The 17431-nt window shown below is 41.5% G+C and overlaps 1 protein-coding gene across 1 annotated transcript in view; it reads left to right on the top strand.

The window, feature by feature from the left end:
* Positions 1-17431, top strand: part of niban2a (niban apoptosis regulator 2a) — a 36990-nt gene that overhangs the window by 7106 nt on the left and 12453 nt on the right. Inside the window, exons 2-6 of the mRNA XM_017492837.2 lie at positions 504-634; positions 3436-3564; positions 3750-3855; positions 5008-5175; positions 15084-15199. Coding sequence (XP_017348326.1) covers positions 504-634; positions 3436-3564; positions 3750-3855; positions 5008-5175; positions 15084-15199 — 650 coding nt within the window. The remainder of the gene's footprint in view (positions 1-503; positions 635-3435; positions 3565-3749; positions 3856-5007; positions 5176-15083; positions 15200-17431) is intronic.

Here is a 17431-nt window from a genome sequence, read left to right as displayed (position 1 = left end):
TCTGAATAGGTTTTTTTCTTTTTTTTTTTCTTTATATAGCTTTGATCGGTGTGTAGAGACAAACTACAGAAAGTCTGTGTACATCTACAGAAAGACACACACACACTCACTCACTCACTCACTCACTCACTCACTCACTCACTCATCATTGTAATACCTGTGTGACTGTCAATAGGCCCTCTTCCATGCTTCATGCCTGTCACACTACGGATCTACTGTATGTGTGCAGCCAAAACAAATGCTTTGTGTTTGAGGGATCGCATATCTTATTTTGTCTAATTGTTCTAAAAAGAAGTTAGAAGACAAATGAATCCTAAAAAAAAAAAAGAATGCGCCCTGTCCTGGACTTTATATTCTTTACCTACGGCACGCAATCGCTAACGTACGCACCTGCGTTCTGATCGAAAACTTCAGCCTGTGGTTTGGTTCCTACTTTTGTTCTTATTCAGCCCACTAAAAGGTGTGTGTGTGTGTGTGTGTGTGTGTGTGTGTGTGCATTCCAGCTCATACCAAAAAGGTGATGACCGAGTTCCGTAAGGTGTACGGTCAGCAGTATGCAGTGGCTCTTTTTAACAGCGTCCGCTTCGAGATCGAGGGAGGAGGGAACGTACAGGCCCAGCTCTTACACCGCAAGGTAACTTCCTCGTCTGCCCTTTTCACCTTTTCACATTTCTTTGAATAAACTTTTTTCTTTAGCTCTTTATATCTGATTACACTTCTGATTCTTGGGTTCATTTTCATTCCTTGTATTCGGTGCCTTTTTGAACCTCGGGATATTCGTAACGAATGTGTTTATGCCTTTTTATTGTGCGTGCATTTTTTTTTCTTTTTTTTTTTTCCCTGAATACATATATATATTTTTTTTAGTTCATATATATTCTATTTTTCAAAATATATTACTGGAGTGAAAAGAACATGTTCATGCATGAATACCACTGTGTTCGGAAGCAGAGGTTTAACATGGTGGAATATAACGGCGTGAAAGAATAGCGGTGGTAGAATTAATATTTAATGTTGAATATTTTTTTTTTTAATATATAGCTATTTATTTCCTGTGTAATTTGACTAACTGGAATGGAATGATATCGGATTAACCTGGATTTGTTTCTTAAATGAAATGTGCTACATATTAACAAAGGGGCGGGGTCCAATTATTTAATGAAATACAATTAAATAACTTTTATTTTTATTTTAAACATATTTTTAAACTAATGTATATTTTTAAGCTTAGAGTTTAAATTAAGAATGTGGCAGAGTACCACTGGCCATTTGGGACGCTGTATATGTACTGTTCTGGATGTATGTGTATATATACACTTACAAAAAAAAAAAAAAAAAAAACTGGCATAAAATACATATAATAATGCATTGTTTTTATTTATATATCATCAAATGACTATGACTTCCGAAAATGTACCAAATACAGCTAATAACTAATTTGCACCATCTTCACCGGTATATTTTGTTGCTAGGGGTTTAGATTCTATGCAGTGGTGCCGGAAAGTATGTGAGACCTTTTAGACTTTTCTGTATATTTGCATAAGATCCTTATCCCATCTGTGAAACATGGTGGTGGTAGTATCAGGGTTCGGGGCTGTTTCGCTGTATCTGGACCAGGACGGCTTGCCATCATTGATGGAACAATGACTTCTGAATTAAAGCAGCGAATTCTAAAGGAGAATGTCAGGACATCTGTCCATGAACTGAATCTCAAGAGATAGTGGGTCATGCAGCAAGACAACGATCTTAAGCACACGAGTCGTTCTACCAAAGAATGGATAAAGAAGAATAACGGTAATGTTTTGGAACGGCCGAGTCAAAGTCCTGACTTTAATCCAGTAGAAATGTTGTGGAAGAACCTGAAGCAGGAAGTTCATGTAAGGAAACACACCAACATCCCAGAGTCGAAGCTGTTCTGTACTGAGGAACGGAGTAAAACTCCTCCGAGCCGACGTGCAGGACCGATAGACACGTACCGGAAACGTTTAGCTGCAGTTATCGCTGCACAAGGGGGTCACACCAGGTACTGAAAGCAAAGCTTCACATACTTTTCTCAATCACAGATATGGAATATTCGATCATTTTCCTCACTAAATAAACGACCGAGTATGATATTTGGTCACGTTTGTTTAATTGGGTACTCTTTCTTTACTTTGAGGACTTGTGCGAAAATCTGACGATGTTTTAGGTCACATTTATGCAGGAATATCGAAAATTCTAAGCTTTCAAGCACCACTATATCTGACTGCTCGTGTTTTTGGTTGGGGGCTTTTTTCCTCTCTGTAAAAATAACCCATTAAGAACCACATGGCTCTGTGGTCCCTTTTATCTTTGGTCAGCTAGTGGAGGGAAATTGGAGCAAGTTTCACACGTGAATTAAATGGTCTGATCGAATAACATTAACACGTGTGCAGATCAGACGCACACGTCGGTGCCCCCGTCACCATAAGCCCCGGGTTCGCTAAGGTGTGATGTTCTGAAGCTTAAATTATGCCTAACTCGGTGTGCTGATCTGGTGAGTAAGTGCAAACTGCCCCCCTTTTTTTTTTTTTTTTAGTATGGATAATTAAATCCCTGTGCATGAATCGCAGAGTCAGCAGTATGGCTAAACCTCCCTTACACATTTTTATAGGCGTGTGTGGTTTATTCATAGTAGCACAGGGTTAGTGGAAAGATGTCTGGAAAGCTAAAAAAGAGTACGGAAATTTAGATTTCACGTTCCCATTTCAATGATAGACTTACTGACATTTTAAAATAAGCCAGACAACTGAACATGCAGCGTCTGACGGGGAAAATTTGGAGAAATCTACACATGGGGAGGGTCTCCGGAATTTTCGCAGTTTTGGATCTCTTCCAGTGTTTAAAAAAAAAAAAAAAAAAATCCATGGGTCCTTTATGATCCCAGAACAGATTTATTTTAAAAATATAATCCAGCGTTCCAGCAAAAGTCTCGGAGACATTATGTAAACGGATACCATCATATCGATTGGTGGCGGATTTTTAATTCTTGAACTTTCCACCAAAATCAGAGCAGTTGCACTGGGTTAAACACATTTCTACCAGCTTCCTCTGGCAGTTAATGAGCGTTCAACGCCATACAGAGAGCAACATTCAGTAACGCAGATCTGCTCAGTTTGCCCAGGTTCTGCTTTCGTCATCTCAAGTCATGGTTTTGAGCACCAGACATAAACAAAAGCACATCGAAATCGTACATAGCATACAATTTGTCTACCAGGCCTGCTGCCCATTTCTAATTATAGGCCACCCGGGGGGGAAAAACCCAAGACTTCATCTAGTTTGGTCTTTAGAATTTGAAAAAATGACATTCAGCCTCTTTTTTTTTAATTTTTTTTTTTTTTTTTTTTTTTTTTTTTTTTTTTTTTTATAAAGAAAAAATCTTACGAGATTATGAGGAAAAACATTTTTTTTCTTCAGGATCCACTTCAGGACAAGTCCATATTCTCTGGAGACCTGTTTCAGTATTTGGACGAGAATAAGAAATGGAGGAACCGCTTCATCTACGTGGCCAACTCTTACAACATCAGCTTCTATGACAGCAGACTGGTGAGGAAACTCTTGCACGTCTAAATCAAACAAAACTAATTTAAAACCTGTTACTGCTTATGTCCTTCCAGTTTCAGTTTGGAATAAAGTGCAGTTGCATCATGCTACATGGAGTCTAGATGACACTCTCGGCTGCAGACGTGCAGCTGCGGTGTGAAGCTAAACTTTATTATCTTCCTCCTCAGGCCTATGAAAGAGGCCTGCATCCCAGAGGAATCATCAATTGTGCTGGATACAAAGCCCTGACCTCCATGGATCAGTACCTGGACCTCCTGAACAGTTGCCTGCCTGGTGAGGGATGAGGAAGATATGTAGCTGAAATTGGAAAGCATATACTGATATGCCATAGCTCCTTAACAGAGCTGGGTGGATTTAGTGCTTCAAATTTAACTAACTGGTTTTACGCGGAGTAATCTTGTACCACTTTCAACACGGGTACAACATAACCATACATCAATACAGGTTTCATTTCAATCTTAAAACTGTCATCGAAAAATAATAATCAAATATGTATGGTGGTTAATTGTATGTAATTAAATGGTATTGCGTCACTAAACGATCAATATGCATTTGTATAAAATGCCACTTAAGGTCAAAACAACCCAAAATGTCCGAATCCTGATATCCAAATATCCAAAGTTCATTTTTATGCCATCTATGGAAATGTCTTTACCTGGACTAGATAATATCAAGTTTTTGGAAATGCGCTTTAAAACAATATCATTAAACATGGAGAGATTTTAAAATGCCCATTGAGCTTCTCTCTTGGGGGAAAAACTGAAGCACAATTAATGTCGTGAAATCGAGTATGTTGTGGAAGTAGGAAGGAATCCAAAAAATGTGAGAATTGCTAGGCTAAATCAGCATTTTTGCCTGAGTTTAATAGAAAAACACATTCTCTGCCCTTAACTAGCTAAACATTTAGCTCTATCCCATTGCTATCGACTCTTAATTGCTAGCTAGGATTAGCTGAGTTGCTATAAGTCTTTTAGAATGAGAGGGTTCAGTCATTTAGAGGCCAGTCCAATAAAAAAAAAAAAAAACCCAAAAACATAAGATAGAGAGAGCAGACAATGTTAACATAGAACCTTGCACTAGCAAACAAGGCTGTCTTGATATCCTGTACATGAAAACCACAAACAGCACTGGAGCTAATTCAACAGTCAATGATCAGGTGTTGTAGATGTGATTTCAAGAAGTGGTGGAAATAGTGGATCAAAGTTAGGTTCGTCTGGTGCGAGTTTAAATTGGCTTTTATCCAAAGTGGCTTAAAATGGAGACCAGATACAAGTGAGGAGTTACAGGTCCAGTGGTGGTAACTTGGCAGTGCTGGGATTTGAACTTGCTACCCTTTGATCAGTAGCCCAAAGCCTTAACCACTGAGCCACCACTTCCTGTTTAGCCATCCAGCCTAACATGTTGTGCATTCTGCTTGGACTTTAGACTCCAAGGCGAAACCGGAAAGTTCCCAGTTTCTGAAATTTGCCTCCAGCTTTCTGCTGATCTTGTGGCACCCCTACGCTCGCCATCACTACTTCAGTGTGAGGACGGAGAAAGAGCAGACGAAGTGGCTTGCCGTTTTCCAGGACTGCGTCAGACACGCCAACAATGGTGAGTTACTGTTCATTCACTATTAGCTCCTAAAAACAAGAGCTGCTTTTCCTATTTTCCACCAACGTTCAATGTAGAAGTAGTGAAGACAGCTGGACTCGAACTTCCAGAATGCAATGCTGCTCTACGACACACGTACCGAGTTAGAGTAGAAACTCGGCCCGGCTAGTTCGTGATCTTCGAGATGACGTCACGGTGGCTTTAGCGTGAAAATCAAATCTTTTGGATCCTGATCTTGTTGAGCAGAGTGTACAGGTGAGGAGTTAAGAACGCTGGACACACTGAAGAACTAAAGCGCTGCTGCATCACTGTCTTATCTATTTGAAAGGATTAAGCGAGGGCTAAATCCCACTGGCGCTACTATAATGTGGATGTGGGTAACGTAGGAAGCCAAAGTGAAAAGAGACCAAATCTTGGATTCCCTTGAAGATCTTATGCAAGTGATTTAGGTTGGATGTTTTACCTTTTAAGGCCCTTAAAAGTTCCAGGTGTAAACGTTGTGCAGGAGGTCTCGGGTATATCGCGTATTGAATTTTATGTTTATTTATGGATGTATAAACACATTTGTCTCTCCAATCCACGTTTGAGAATCAACCCCCCACCCCACCCCCCGTTTCAAACCCAAATCCTCTACGCCCAACATAGAGTACTTCTAAAATACACGCATACGCTATATGGCCAAAAGTATGTGAACTCCTGACCATAACACTTGTATGTTCTTGTTGAACATCGCATTCCAGATTTAGTTCCTCATTTTGCTGCTATAATAACCGCTACTCTTCTGGGAAGGCTTTCCGCTAGATTTTGGAGCATCGATGTGGGGATTTACCCATTGGGCCACAAGAGGGCTCGAGAGCACTCGGCGTTCCAGTTCATCCCAAAGGTGTTCAGTGGGGTTGAGGTCAGGGTTCTGTGCCGTCCACGTGAGTTCTTCCACTCCGATCTTGGCAGGCCATGTCTTCACGGGGCTCGCTTTGTGAACAGTGACCTCATCATGCTGGAGCATGTTTGGGGTCCCTTAATTCCAGTGAAGGAAATTGTAACGCTACGGCATACCAAGACATCTTACACGATTGTGCGTGAATACAAATGCCCCCCCGACCCCAATATGTGAAAATGGGGTCAACATTTCAACATACTACATTCACATATAACTGCAGTGTCTGCTTCTTTCATCCACGCCTTCATAGTATTTTTCCTTTTGCCTTCTACCTCATTATGATTGTCAACAACATCTCGTCGTTTAGCATGCTACTCTGAGATTCCTCCAGCATACCCACTTATGCACTACTCTTACCAGACATCACTGTCACGGTTACACCCTCGTTAATCATCTCTGTTCGGCATCAGTGCCATTGTTCAAGATATAAAGCAGGGTGAGTGGGTGTGTGTATACCTGTTTTGTGAAAGCCTGGATTCCTCTAATGCTATTCAATCCATAAGAGAGTGTGTGAAAGCTCAAAGGAATTTGTTTGGGGCGAATTGCACATGGTGATAACTCAAACAGGTTCTATTTATAGCAGTGGTTCTGTCTCTGCGCTCTAATTTAACGCACAGAGTCGTTCACGGGTCGAATTAGGTGTATAGGTATGCAAACAAGTTTAACACGATACCCAAAGGAATCTTATAAGCGGTTTTGGGTTTTGAATTAGATTTCAGAGAGCGTGTCTTTCCCCTCTATCTCCCTGAAGCTGAGATTGGTTCGAGCTCAGTTGAACACTCTTGACTGTAGTCGTTCGGGGACGGTTGTCGTCGTCATATGTTTTTAGAGTGACATTTTTGTTTCGAATTCTTCAGACATGTACTTCCTTTGAACAGACACACCTTTTTGCTTTTGTTTGGCATTTGTGTGGTCCTTAGTTACCTTGGGGGGGGGTTGAACGGCCCGTTTTAGATGCTTTCCTTAAGTACTGATTATGTTGGATGCTACCGAGGACCAGCATGAAAGGCGAGATTTATTCACCGAGCTATATTCGCGTCAAAGTGTTTTGCATGAGCGTTTATCCAAGCAACAATTACCCATCAGGCACCTTGACATATTTGAAGGAATTTGAGCTTTTCCAAGCCATGCAAGGAAATGTGCCTTATGCAAAGGGGATTACGTTGCACATGTCATACAGACTGTCGATAATAAATAGTATTTTTATAAGAATAGGAACACTTGTACCCTTGCTCATTCAGGGGAGAATGGCCAGACTGGTTCCAGCTGACGGGAAGGCTATAGCGACTCAAATAAATGCTCTACAGGACTGCTCGAAAAGATCTTTCAAGCTTGAACGGTCTAATTTCAGTGAGCCTGTGCCTACACTGTAGCCCATCCACCTCAATGTTCCGTGTGTTGTGCATTCTGCGATGCTTTTCTGCTCACCGTGGTTGTAAATAGTGAGCAATTCTAGTCTGATATATAATTCATATCGCTATAGCTTGCATCTCCCGTGGTCTTTCACTCGCACATATAAACATTTCTCTATGACAAAATGAAAGGATCTCTGGGACAGGTTGTGATCAGTAATTAAGGCCTGAGTGCTACCTACACGTTTGCTGTAAATTAGAGCCTGGTTCTCTCCGAGCCTAGCGTTAGAACTCCTACAACTCCCTCCATCCTTGGTTTTATCCCTTTAGTTTTTGTATGTTCCAGGTTAAAACCCTCAGTTCCACTGTTCGTGTTCTACTTTCTCCGTCTGTCCTCTTTCTCTTTCTCATCCCGTCTCTGTGCACTTTCTCATCCCCGTCCCGACTAATATCCGCGTCTTAAAAGCTGCGCTCTCGTTACAGGAGCACCATCCACAGGGTATACATCCGGACCCTCTTACAAGATCACGGATATTAGAGCACAAGCTCTGAGACGGCCCCGTTCCTTGTTGTGTGACTCTGATATTATTTTAAGGCAAGACACTGCAGGTAGAAATGAAATTTTGATCATGTAAATGATTTTGTTTATAATGATTGATACATTGCATCTGGAACATGTCTTCTCTTTAACTGTAGTAGTAAAAAAGAGCTAAACTGAACAGCGGGGGAGGTTGGGGGGGGGGGGGGGGGGGGGGGCTTATTGTACTGTTTTTGACCGCTACATTGGATGAAACTTGGCAACTTTGGCATAAGAAGGCGTAAACTCTGCTCACTTAGCATCGGGTCATGTCGTATATCGCTGAAACGCTCGTTTTCCCAGTGGGTTCTTCTTAAAATTCAGTTTTCTCCATGTTCAGAACCGTAAAACTCTTGCTTGTTTGAAATGTTGCAGTTTATTCCTATCCCCAATTAGTAGGAGGATATTAGAGAAAATTCACAAATCATTTATTTATTTATTTATTATTTATTTATTTATTTCATTATTATTTATTATTTCACAGTTGATTAATTACAGCTTGTAGGATTTATGTTAGATTTTATACTGAAAATTGTGGGGGGGGGGGGGGTTTCTATAATATACACTGAAAATACAATTAATGTATCCAAGTATTTAAATTTAGGGCAGATGTTCCACTTAAGTAAAATAATGTCCAAGTTTAACGAAAAGTGAATAGGCAATTAATAGCAGGTTTATGTTAAGCTCATTAAATAGAAATATATGCATTTTACAAACGTAAATTATTGTAGTAATACGGATATTCATGTAAATATATTGAGCCATGAATTGTTTTTGGTTTGGTTTGGTTTTGTTCTCCTTCTCCCCAGTGCACTTCATGGTATGTTCTTGATTAAACAACACATTTCTATAAAAATCGTCCTCTTGAGGGCGTTTTCACAGTGAAATAAATATTATTTATAGAATTAAATGTAATTCTAACGGCAATAAAAGACCAGTTGTTGGGTTTTTTTTTTTTTTTTTTTTTTATCAAGTATGTAAATTTTAAAGAAAAACTGCTTGTAAGAATATAAGCTACCAAATATATATATATAAGCTACCAACTGGCAACAATCATGTGTATAGTTTCCCGTCATATATGCCTCACTAGGAGCAATCAGATTGTGAATTAGAATGAATCGGATGATCAGGAAATGAATCCTAGTGTAGATCAGCACCCGAGCTGTGTACGTAAAAAAAATCATATTATTCGTATTAGTCTGGCACAAACAACTTTATTTATTTATTTATTTATTTATTAAAGTGAGCTTTCCCAACATCCACCTTGGCCAGAACAGTGCACATCTGTTTCCTCCCAGCAGGAGGTTCACAGCTGACTCGACAACCATTTTCTATCATGTTAGATCTGCCGGTAGAAGTGATCAGAGGGTCGTGTTTGTTTTCAGTGTGTGTGTGTGGGACGGCAGCTCTGTGGTATTTATGGTTCAGTGAAAGTAGTAATCGGGCTTATTCCAAACACCGAGCGTCACTTAGCGCTACAGTAACCGTGTACCGCTAGACCTGGCGTTATGAGGCGAGAATGTGTACAACTTTTTTTTTTTTGTATTGTTGGAGGTAAAAGCTTAGGGCTGTGTTGCTCATCTTTAATTTAAAAAGCTTTTGTGTGAGGCCGAGTGGATGAAAGAGCGCAGGGCTGTTGACATCGGGCCGCCTGACTGCTCGATAAAGACCGCGGAGAACTTTATCATCATGCAAAGCAGCGGCTTAACGGGCAGCGTGGTTCACTTTTTGTTTGCAAGGAAGGCGGTTCTGTAAACGGATGAGCGCACGGGTTCAAACGGGCAAGGGGTCGCACTGGCGTACATATTAAATAAGCTTTTAGAATGCAACAATATACTTTTATTGAATGAAGTGTATAAAAATTTGGAAGAGGAGAGCATGTTTGCCTCGCACTTCCAAGGTTGGGGGTTTGAATCCCGCCTCCGCCCTGTGTGCGTGGAGTTTGCATGTTCTCCCCGTGCTTCGGGGGGGTTTCCTCCCCCAGTCCAAAGACGTGCACTGTAGGCTGATTTGACATCTCTTAAATCGACCGTAGTGTGTGATTGTGCCCTGAGATGGATTGGCACCCTGTCCAGAGTGTCCCCCGATTTGTGCACCGAGTCCCCTGGGAAAGGCTCGAGGTTCCCCCGTGACCCTGTGTAGGATAAGCGTTATGGAAACTGGATGGATGGAAGTTTGTCAACATCATCAGCTGTAACCCTTTACAAAATAAAAAACGTGAAAGCAGGCTTCATGTTAAAACCCATATTGAACTTTCTTTTACTTTCACACTATCCGTCGTGACCCAGATGAGGACGGGTTCCCTTCTGAGTCCGGTTCCTCTCAAGGTTTCTTCCTCGTATCATCTTAGGGAGGTTTTCCTCACACAATTAAAATCTGTATAACGTGCTCATATGTTTCCGTAAAGCCGCTTTGACACAATGTCCATTGTTAAAAGCGCTACACAAATCAAATCGAATTGAAAAAGAAACACACAAAAAGCAAAATCTAGTACACCAAACGAGCTGACACTGTTTTTAAATATATGACTCTCTTGTTTAGGATTCTTTTTTTTTTTTCTTTCTTTCTACATTCTCATTTTAGGGGAAATATAAGTGCTCTGTGAGGCATCTTTCCACCATTTGACTCGTCCTTGTGTTTTAACAGTGCGATATTTTGTGACACTATTGCCTTGTGTTACAATAGCAACCAGACGAGTCGGTTCCTGTTAAGCCGTCACTCCAGTTACACCCAGTAATGGCCTCATGGTGCGCAGGCCTGTTTTGGAGCTGATGCTTCATCGGTGGGTGTTTTTTTTTTTTTTTTTTTTTTTTTTTTTAATTCTCTCTGAACACAATGTTTTTGCAATCAAAGGCCATGTTAGTGGTGGTCCAAATTCCTGATTTCATCCACTCATCACTCATCCAGGATATTACTCATCCAGAACACATTCTTTTCTTACATTCTGAGACGACATAATGGCAGCGTTGCATGTTTGTTGCGTGATAAATCGTTCGGTTTATACCTGGAAGCGTTAGGTTAGGGTTGGTGAGTTTGGAAAATGTTTTGATTTGTATCTATACAGTAGCGACGGTTGTTTGTAGTCGCATTTTTCCCATCGTTCTGATTCTTCTTCAATGACATGGGTTTCCACTGCATGGACACGCCTTGTTTGTGTGTGTGTGTGTGTGTGTGTGTGGCCTTTTTCTAAACCAGGAAATAAACAGCCTGTTTCTGATGCTTTCTTTAACTACTGCTTAGGTTCAATGTAGAGTCCCAGAATGAAAGGTTAGATTAATCCACTGAGCTGTAGTAGAATTACAGAGCAGTTTTGTACAGAATGAGGAAGCAGCAGTGTATAGTGCCATTTATGATGCCTGGCACTGAGGGTCGACGCGTGGAGGATTATGGTACGGAGCCGTAGGTCTTTACAGGTCTCGCACAGAGCGTTTCATCTCGATGGTATAGGATACTACTAACCATCAGCGTTCAAAGACTGTGTATGTACTGTATGAGCGTCTATAGTTGTGTCTCAAATGACGTACTATACACGACGCACTTACATTATGCAGTATGTACTTTCTAGTGTATGTGTTTTAGAAGGGTAAGTATCGTCTCAAATGGCGCGCTAACGTTTTTTTTTTTTTTTTTTTGCTAATCAGAAGTATAAGCCCAGTGGATGGTAAAAGACGTCATGCCGCTAATGCAATGCCGCTAGCTTGAGCGTCAACGGGAATGAATTTCTTGATTTTACTGTTTGTCAACATTACCTTTTTACCATTCGTACGACGTCTTGAACACCAGAGTGTCGTCGGCCATCTTGAAAAGCACCTTGTGGAACCCCTCCCCCTGTTCCGCTACGTAAGCAAATCTGTGACCGTCGAGTGCACGGTGTGTCCGACGTTCAACGCTTCGTTTTCTCGGTTGAGTAAGTGCTAACATCCGGGTACTTGAAGCGCACTTCTTAATAATGTATAGAATATATATTATTCATTTAGGGCTGTAGTTTAATTCAGTGCTTTTTGCGCCGTCGACTAGGAAGCGGCTCGTACTTCCGGTACAAGCGCTAATGTTCCTCATGAGACGATATTACCTTTCTAAAACTCACACACTAGACGGTAGAGTACGTAGTGCATAGTGTACGTGTATGGTACGTCATTTGGGACCCTACTTTAGTATTTACACTCCGAAGTGTGTTTTATATAATGAGATTCCTCGACCACGATTTTCATCATCAATTATTATCAATTTTATCGATCAGTTGTTGCAGCTCTAGTTACGTTTAAAATCCCCATGAAATCACAACTGACGTTTTGTGACTTTTGGTATGAGCGCGTTAGCCGGAAGGTTATCTACAAGCTAGTGCGCTCCCCCACGGTTGTAAGTTTCCTGACTGTGAGGTAAGCTAAACGCTATTGGCTGTTTAAAAAGGATAAGGAGCCACTCGATATGTCCCGCCCTGACTTCCTGTTTCAGTGGAAATTACTTCAACACACCGAATAACGCTACGCTTTTCAAGGCGCTTCACGCCGACGTTAATATTTAGGATCGTCCGCAAAGTTCCTGTTATCACTTAACAGCTATAAACAGTTGTTCCCTCACTGGCCGGTCTCATTGTGAAGGCACTTATATAGCGCTTTTATCCAAAGCACTTTACACTGTGTCTCATTCACCCGTTCAGTCACACACCAACGGTAGCAGAGCTGCCATGCAAGGTGCTAACTTGCCATCGGGAGCAACTTGGGGTTCAGTGTCTCGCCCAAGGACACTTCGGCATGTGGAGTCACGCGGGCCGGGAATCGAACCGCCAACCCAGTCATGTTGCAGAGAAACTCTGTTAGGAAGTTTTTAGTATGGAAACGATAATATTAGAATGAGCGCATTAATAGGAATCTTGCAGTTGAAATACTGCCAGAGCTTCTGTTTTGAGAAAATTCATCAGCTTGTGTATTAGTAATATTAGATCATTGTTGAGCGCGCCGCCTCTAACTGCGTGCACACAAACACACACACACACCATGCCTGTGGTTCTTAAAGAATGGGCCATCCCATGAGCCCCAGCTAACCACAGAGTGCGGTTGTGTGATGTGGAAACACCTCAGACTCAGAGGCCACCTTAAATGCTACCACATGCTTTTATTTTTGTCCAGCCTTAATCCATTCACACTCTTACCCGTCTGTATGAGTTGTTGTTGTTGTTGTTGTTGTTTTTTAAGACGACTCCACTACTGATGAGGACACTGTGTTGGAAACACTGTAAGTGGTGCTACAATGAAGCCAGTCGTACTGATTGTAGCACTTGTGGACGTTCTTTCACTTCTTAGACTGCACACAAACGTTGACCAGTTGTTCTCATGAACATACAGCCAAGAAAAACGAGCTGTTTTTTCTTCTATTTTTGCTCTTTTTCCTATTTCTCTTGCCGTTTTATTCCTCTCTGCCAATAAAGGCTTCCTGTTCCTGAAAAATCTAGCTTAAAATCTGCTCACTTCCTGTTATTCTAAGTCCCAGAGTCACACACACACACACACACACACACACACACACACGCACGCACAAGGAGTACGTCTCATGTTCACAATAATCTGTTGCCTAATTATTAAAGGAGCAGGTTGTAATTTCTAGCGCCCTCTGCTGGCTGTGAGACAAACTGCAGTCGCAACGAATACATCGACAAGCCTTTCTATTACTCCAAACCAACCCCAACCCCTCGGTTGAAGGTACAGTATGTATGTCTCGTGAGATGCCTTTCAGGGGAGTTTTCTTGCATCTGGTGCCTTGATGTAAAATCTAAACAGAAGTCTAGAAGATATCGCTCGAGGAAACTGGCGATAATCCGTCGCATGCCGAAATTACAAGTCACGTTTTTCTTTCTTTTTTTTCTTTCTGAGGTCTCTTTTTTAAAAAAAATATAAATAATAAATAAATAAAATGACCGTTTTTTAAGAAGTTACAAACTGCACCTTTAAATTGCCCACGAACGTGGAGCTTTCTCGATCGTCGGCCTTTCCTGTAGTCCTGGCTCTAGTCTGCTGATGTCAGCCTGTGTTTGTGCAGCTTTTGTGTGCTCATTTCCTGCTGGTGCAGGACGTATGGAGAGGAAAGAATTTAGAAAGGTTATCATGACCCAGATAAAGACGTGGGGTTAAAACGACACCCAGTTCATACTGTTGTTCAGGAGTTTAAAGAGATTAAAAATTTACGTTTTTTTAAAAAACGTTTACTGAATCTGAGACGTTTGGTTAATCGCATCTCATGAGTCGAGTACTGTACAGTTCTATCTCCCATTCACTGATCTCATAAACGGCGTATTATAGGATTCTATCTCGGATATGAGCATCGTGATGCGTTCCTTTTAAAGTGTCCCCGAGTTATTTATTTTTTGTTTGGTTTTGTCTCGTACATTTTGAAGAACCGGTTTTCCTTTCTTCTCGCAGTACGTGTCCCTGGGTTATTTGTGTTGTTTATTTTGCTTCTCTTTTGTTTTGTGTTTTTATTGGGTTTTGTTTTGCTTTGTTTCGTTTCGTTTCATTTTGAAGAACAGGTTTTCCTTTCTTTTTTCAGCACAGGAAGCGTGTATACATTAAATAATGGTTTTCTTTTACTGATAAGATGCTCTTCTCTACTCTACTATTTTTATTTTTTAATTAATCCCCCCCACCACCACCACCACTACCACCACCACCACCCCACATGCACAGGCTCCCAACCCTGGACCTAGATTTACATATACCCCATGTCCTGCACGTTTTAAGTTGAAGTGAGTGTGTTAGAGCAGGGAATACACTAACACACGCAGGACAAGAGGGTACTCCTGGATCAGGGTTGGGAACCTGTGCCCTAATGTTTCATTTTATGTCTACGTTTTTTTAATAGCGCTTTTTTCTAGGCACTCGAAGCGGTTCACATTGCATGCGGGGGGAAATCTCCTCAACCCACCACCTGTGTGTAGCATCCACCTGGATTTTTAAACCAGATTGACCTGTTTTGCCAAGCAAGTGAACTTTAGTGATGCAAGTACTATGAATGCCATAACCGTGCTCTCTTGTGCCCCCTGCAGGTCTGTCAGAGGAGAACAAGGTGCTCACACCAGCGTTCACTGATTCCCTGCGACTGTACCGACAAGCCAAAGGCCACTACGGAACCTGGGACATGATGTGCGGCGATCCAGCACGGGTCAGTTCTGATCTAATCCCAGCCCAGACACGGGTTTCACTAAGTAGGACAGTTTCACGAAGTACATGATGGTTCTACTATATATTGTCAAACTGGGTATAAAAACGGACATATTTCCCCGCACGATGCACAGTCCGCTCCTCTGTGAGCTATGCTTACCCATAAAACCCTTCTCCGCCTCTGGATATAAACGCTGTTTAGTTAGCCAATCAAATGAAAAGGCTCATTCTTTAACCCCACATTCCCTTTCCTATTCTGGCCCGTCTTCCTCTCCGATCTTTCTTCTACTTCTTCCTTTGGTCCTCTCTCCTCTGGTGTGCTCTCTGGCCAGGGTGGAGTTTCCTCACCGTGAACTGAATCCAGCCATTGTGTGTGTGGAGAAGGGCAGGTGAGATCCAGGCGGCATTGCAAGTCAGGTGGAAGTGCAGTTATACTTCTCCGACACACACACGCACACCTATTTGTCTTACCATCCTTATAAGGATGTTCCACTCGTATCATTTATTAAAGCAGCTAATTAATCCTATGCATATATCTAACGCCATCCTTAACCTCGGTAACCAAAAGGAAATGCTCTTTTAGGGTTTTTTGGTTGTTCAATAAAAGCTGCACAGTTTTTGTTTTGTTTTATTTATTTATTTATTTATTTATTTATTTAAAGGCAGTTTTCCTCATGGGATGACAAAACAACAAAAAAAAAAGCTTGTGGGAACACACAAAGGATTCTTTCTTTTCTTAATGCGAGTTCTCACATATCCGGCTTGTTGACGTGTCGGATAGAGCTGCAGATTCACTTTTAGGTAGATTAGACTTGCTGGAATCTACATTTGACGTAATCTAGCCAGGTCATGCGTCAGATTTAACTTTCACCAAAAAAAAAAAAAAAAAAATCCGTTTATTTATTTATTTATTTATTTTATCTTCCTAGCATTTAGTCTTTTACTCAGTGCATAGCCAACGTTTATTTGGCTTGCTTTGCAGTGCTTTATGCAGTCATGTAATCAGTCGAACCCTCAATTACGTCTAAACCCGAGAGCGAAAAGGCAGCTAGTGATCAAACGTGTTATTAGAGATACGAGCCACAGGCTGGCGAACGTGTGTCTGTACAGCACTGTCTTACATATTCGTGTTTTTTTTTGGTTTTTTTTTCCTCCCACGTTATAGGGTCAGTCTTGGGGGTCATGACAGATTGGGTCACAGGAGAATTTTACCAACCATCATTTGTAATCTATGCAATATTTAATCATTAAAGCATTCCTTCTTATGTGGGCGGCTGTGGCTCAGGTGGTAGAGAGGGTTGTCCGCTAACCGTTCGATTCCCGGCCCACGTGACTCCACGTGCCGAAGTGTCCTCGGGCAAGACGCCGAACCCCAAGTTACTCCCGATGTGAAGCTAGTGCCTTTATGGCAGTTCTGCTACCATTGGGGTGTGCGTGAATGAGAAGCAGTGTAACGCGCTTTGTAGACCCGCTAAGGTTAAAACAAGCGCTATGTAAGGACAGACCATTTATTATTATTATTATTATTATTATTATTATTATTATTATTGCAAAAAATTTAAAACTCCTCATCATCTTTATAAATTTCAAAATGGCCTTTGATTTAAAAGCCATTTAAAATCAAGCATATTTTTGCATGGGACGGTCCTGGTTTCTATCCGGAAATGTCCGTGATCTAAACCGCATGAGCACTGCAACAGCACCTTTTCCCTGGATGCAGGATTCAGTGCCTTTGTGTGCAGAAAACCGAAGTACAGATCTACCATCTCACGTAAAAGTCGAGATCAGACGCACGCCTCCACGTACATCTCCTGATCTTTGATGAGCTGCAGTGTGCTCTTTCAGGGTATCTGCAGGCATCGGCGCTTCAGATGTAAAACTTTTTTTTAATACCATAAACGATAGCAGGGTAAACTTCTGTATGGGAGACCGTATAGACCACTGATGGCACGTCTTGGTCTGTGATTGTATACGAGGCAGCTGTATTAAGCTCCCTCCAGATCTGTACTTCAATCTGCTAACAGCTCTCGTATTTGGCCCGTGCCTGCTGCCAGCTCCTCTAATTTACTTTCCGACACAGAACAGTCTCTCGCACTTCCTCTTCCTTGGGATCGAATCTTTGGCTCACTTCAGCATGGCGAAGGATCGTTCTTTTTTTTTTTTTTTTAATTATTTTTCTGGCAGGTTCCGCAGCTGTTTCTGCTGTCTACTTCCTCCTTAGCGGTGCCAAAGG

This window comes from Ictalurus punctatus, chromosome 18 (genome assembly GCF_001660625.3).
Source record: "Ictalurus punctatus breed USDA103 chromosome 18, Coco_2.0, whole genome shotgun sequence".
Classification (NCBI taxonomy): domain Eukaryota; kingdom Metazoa; phylum Chordata; class Actinopteri; order Siluriformes; family Ictaluridae; genus Ictalurus; species Ictalurus punctatus.
This window is presented reverse-complemented; position numbering and strand designations above follow the sequence as displayed.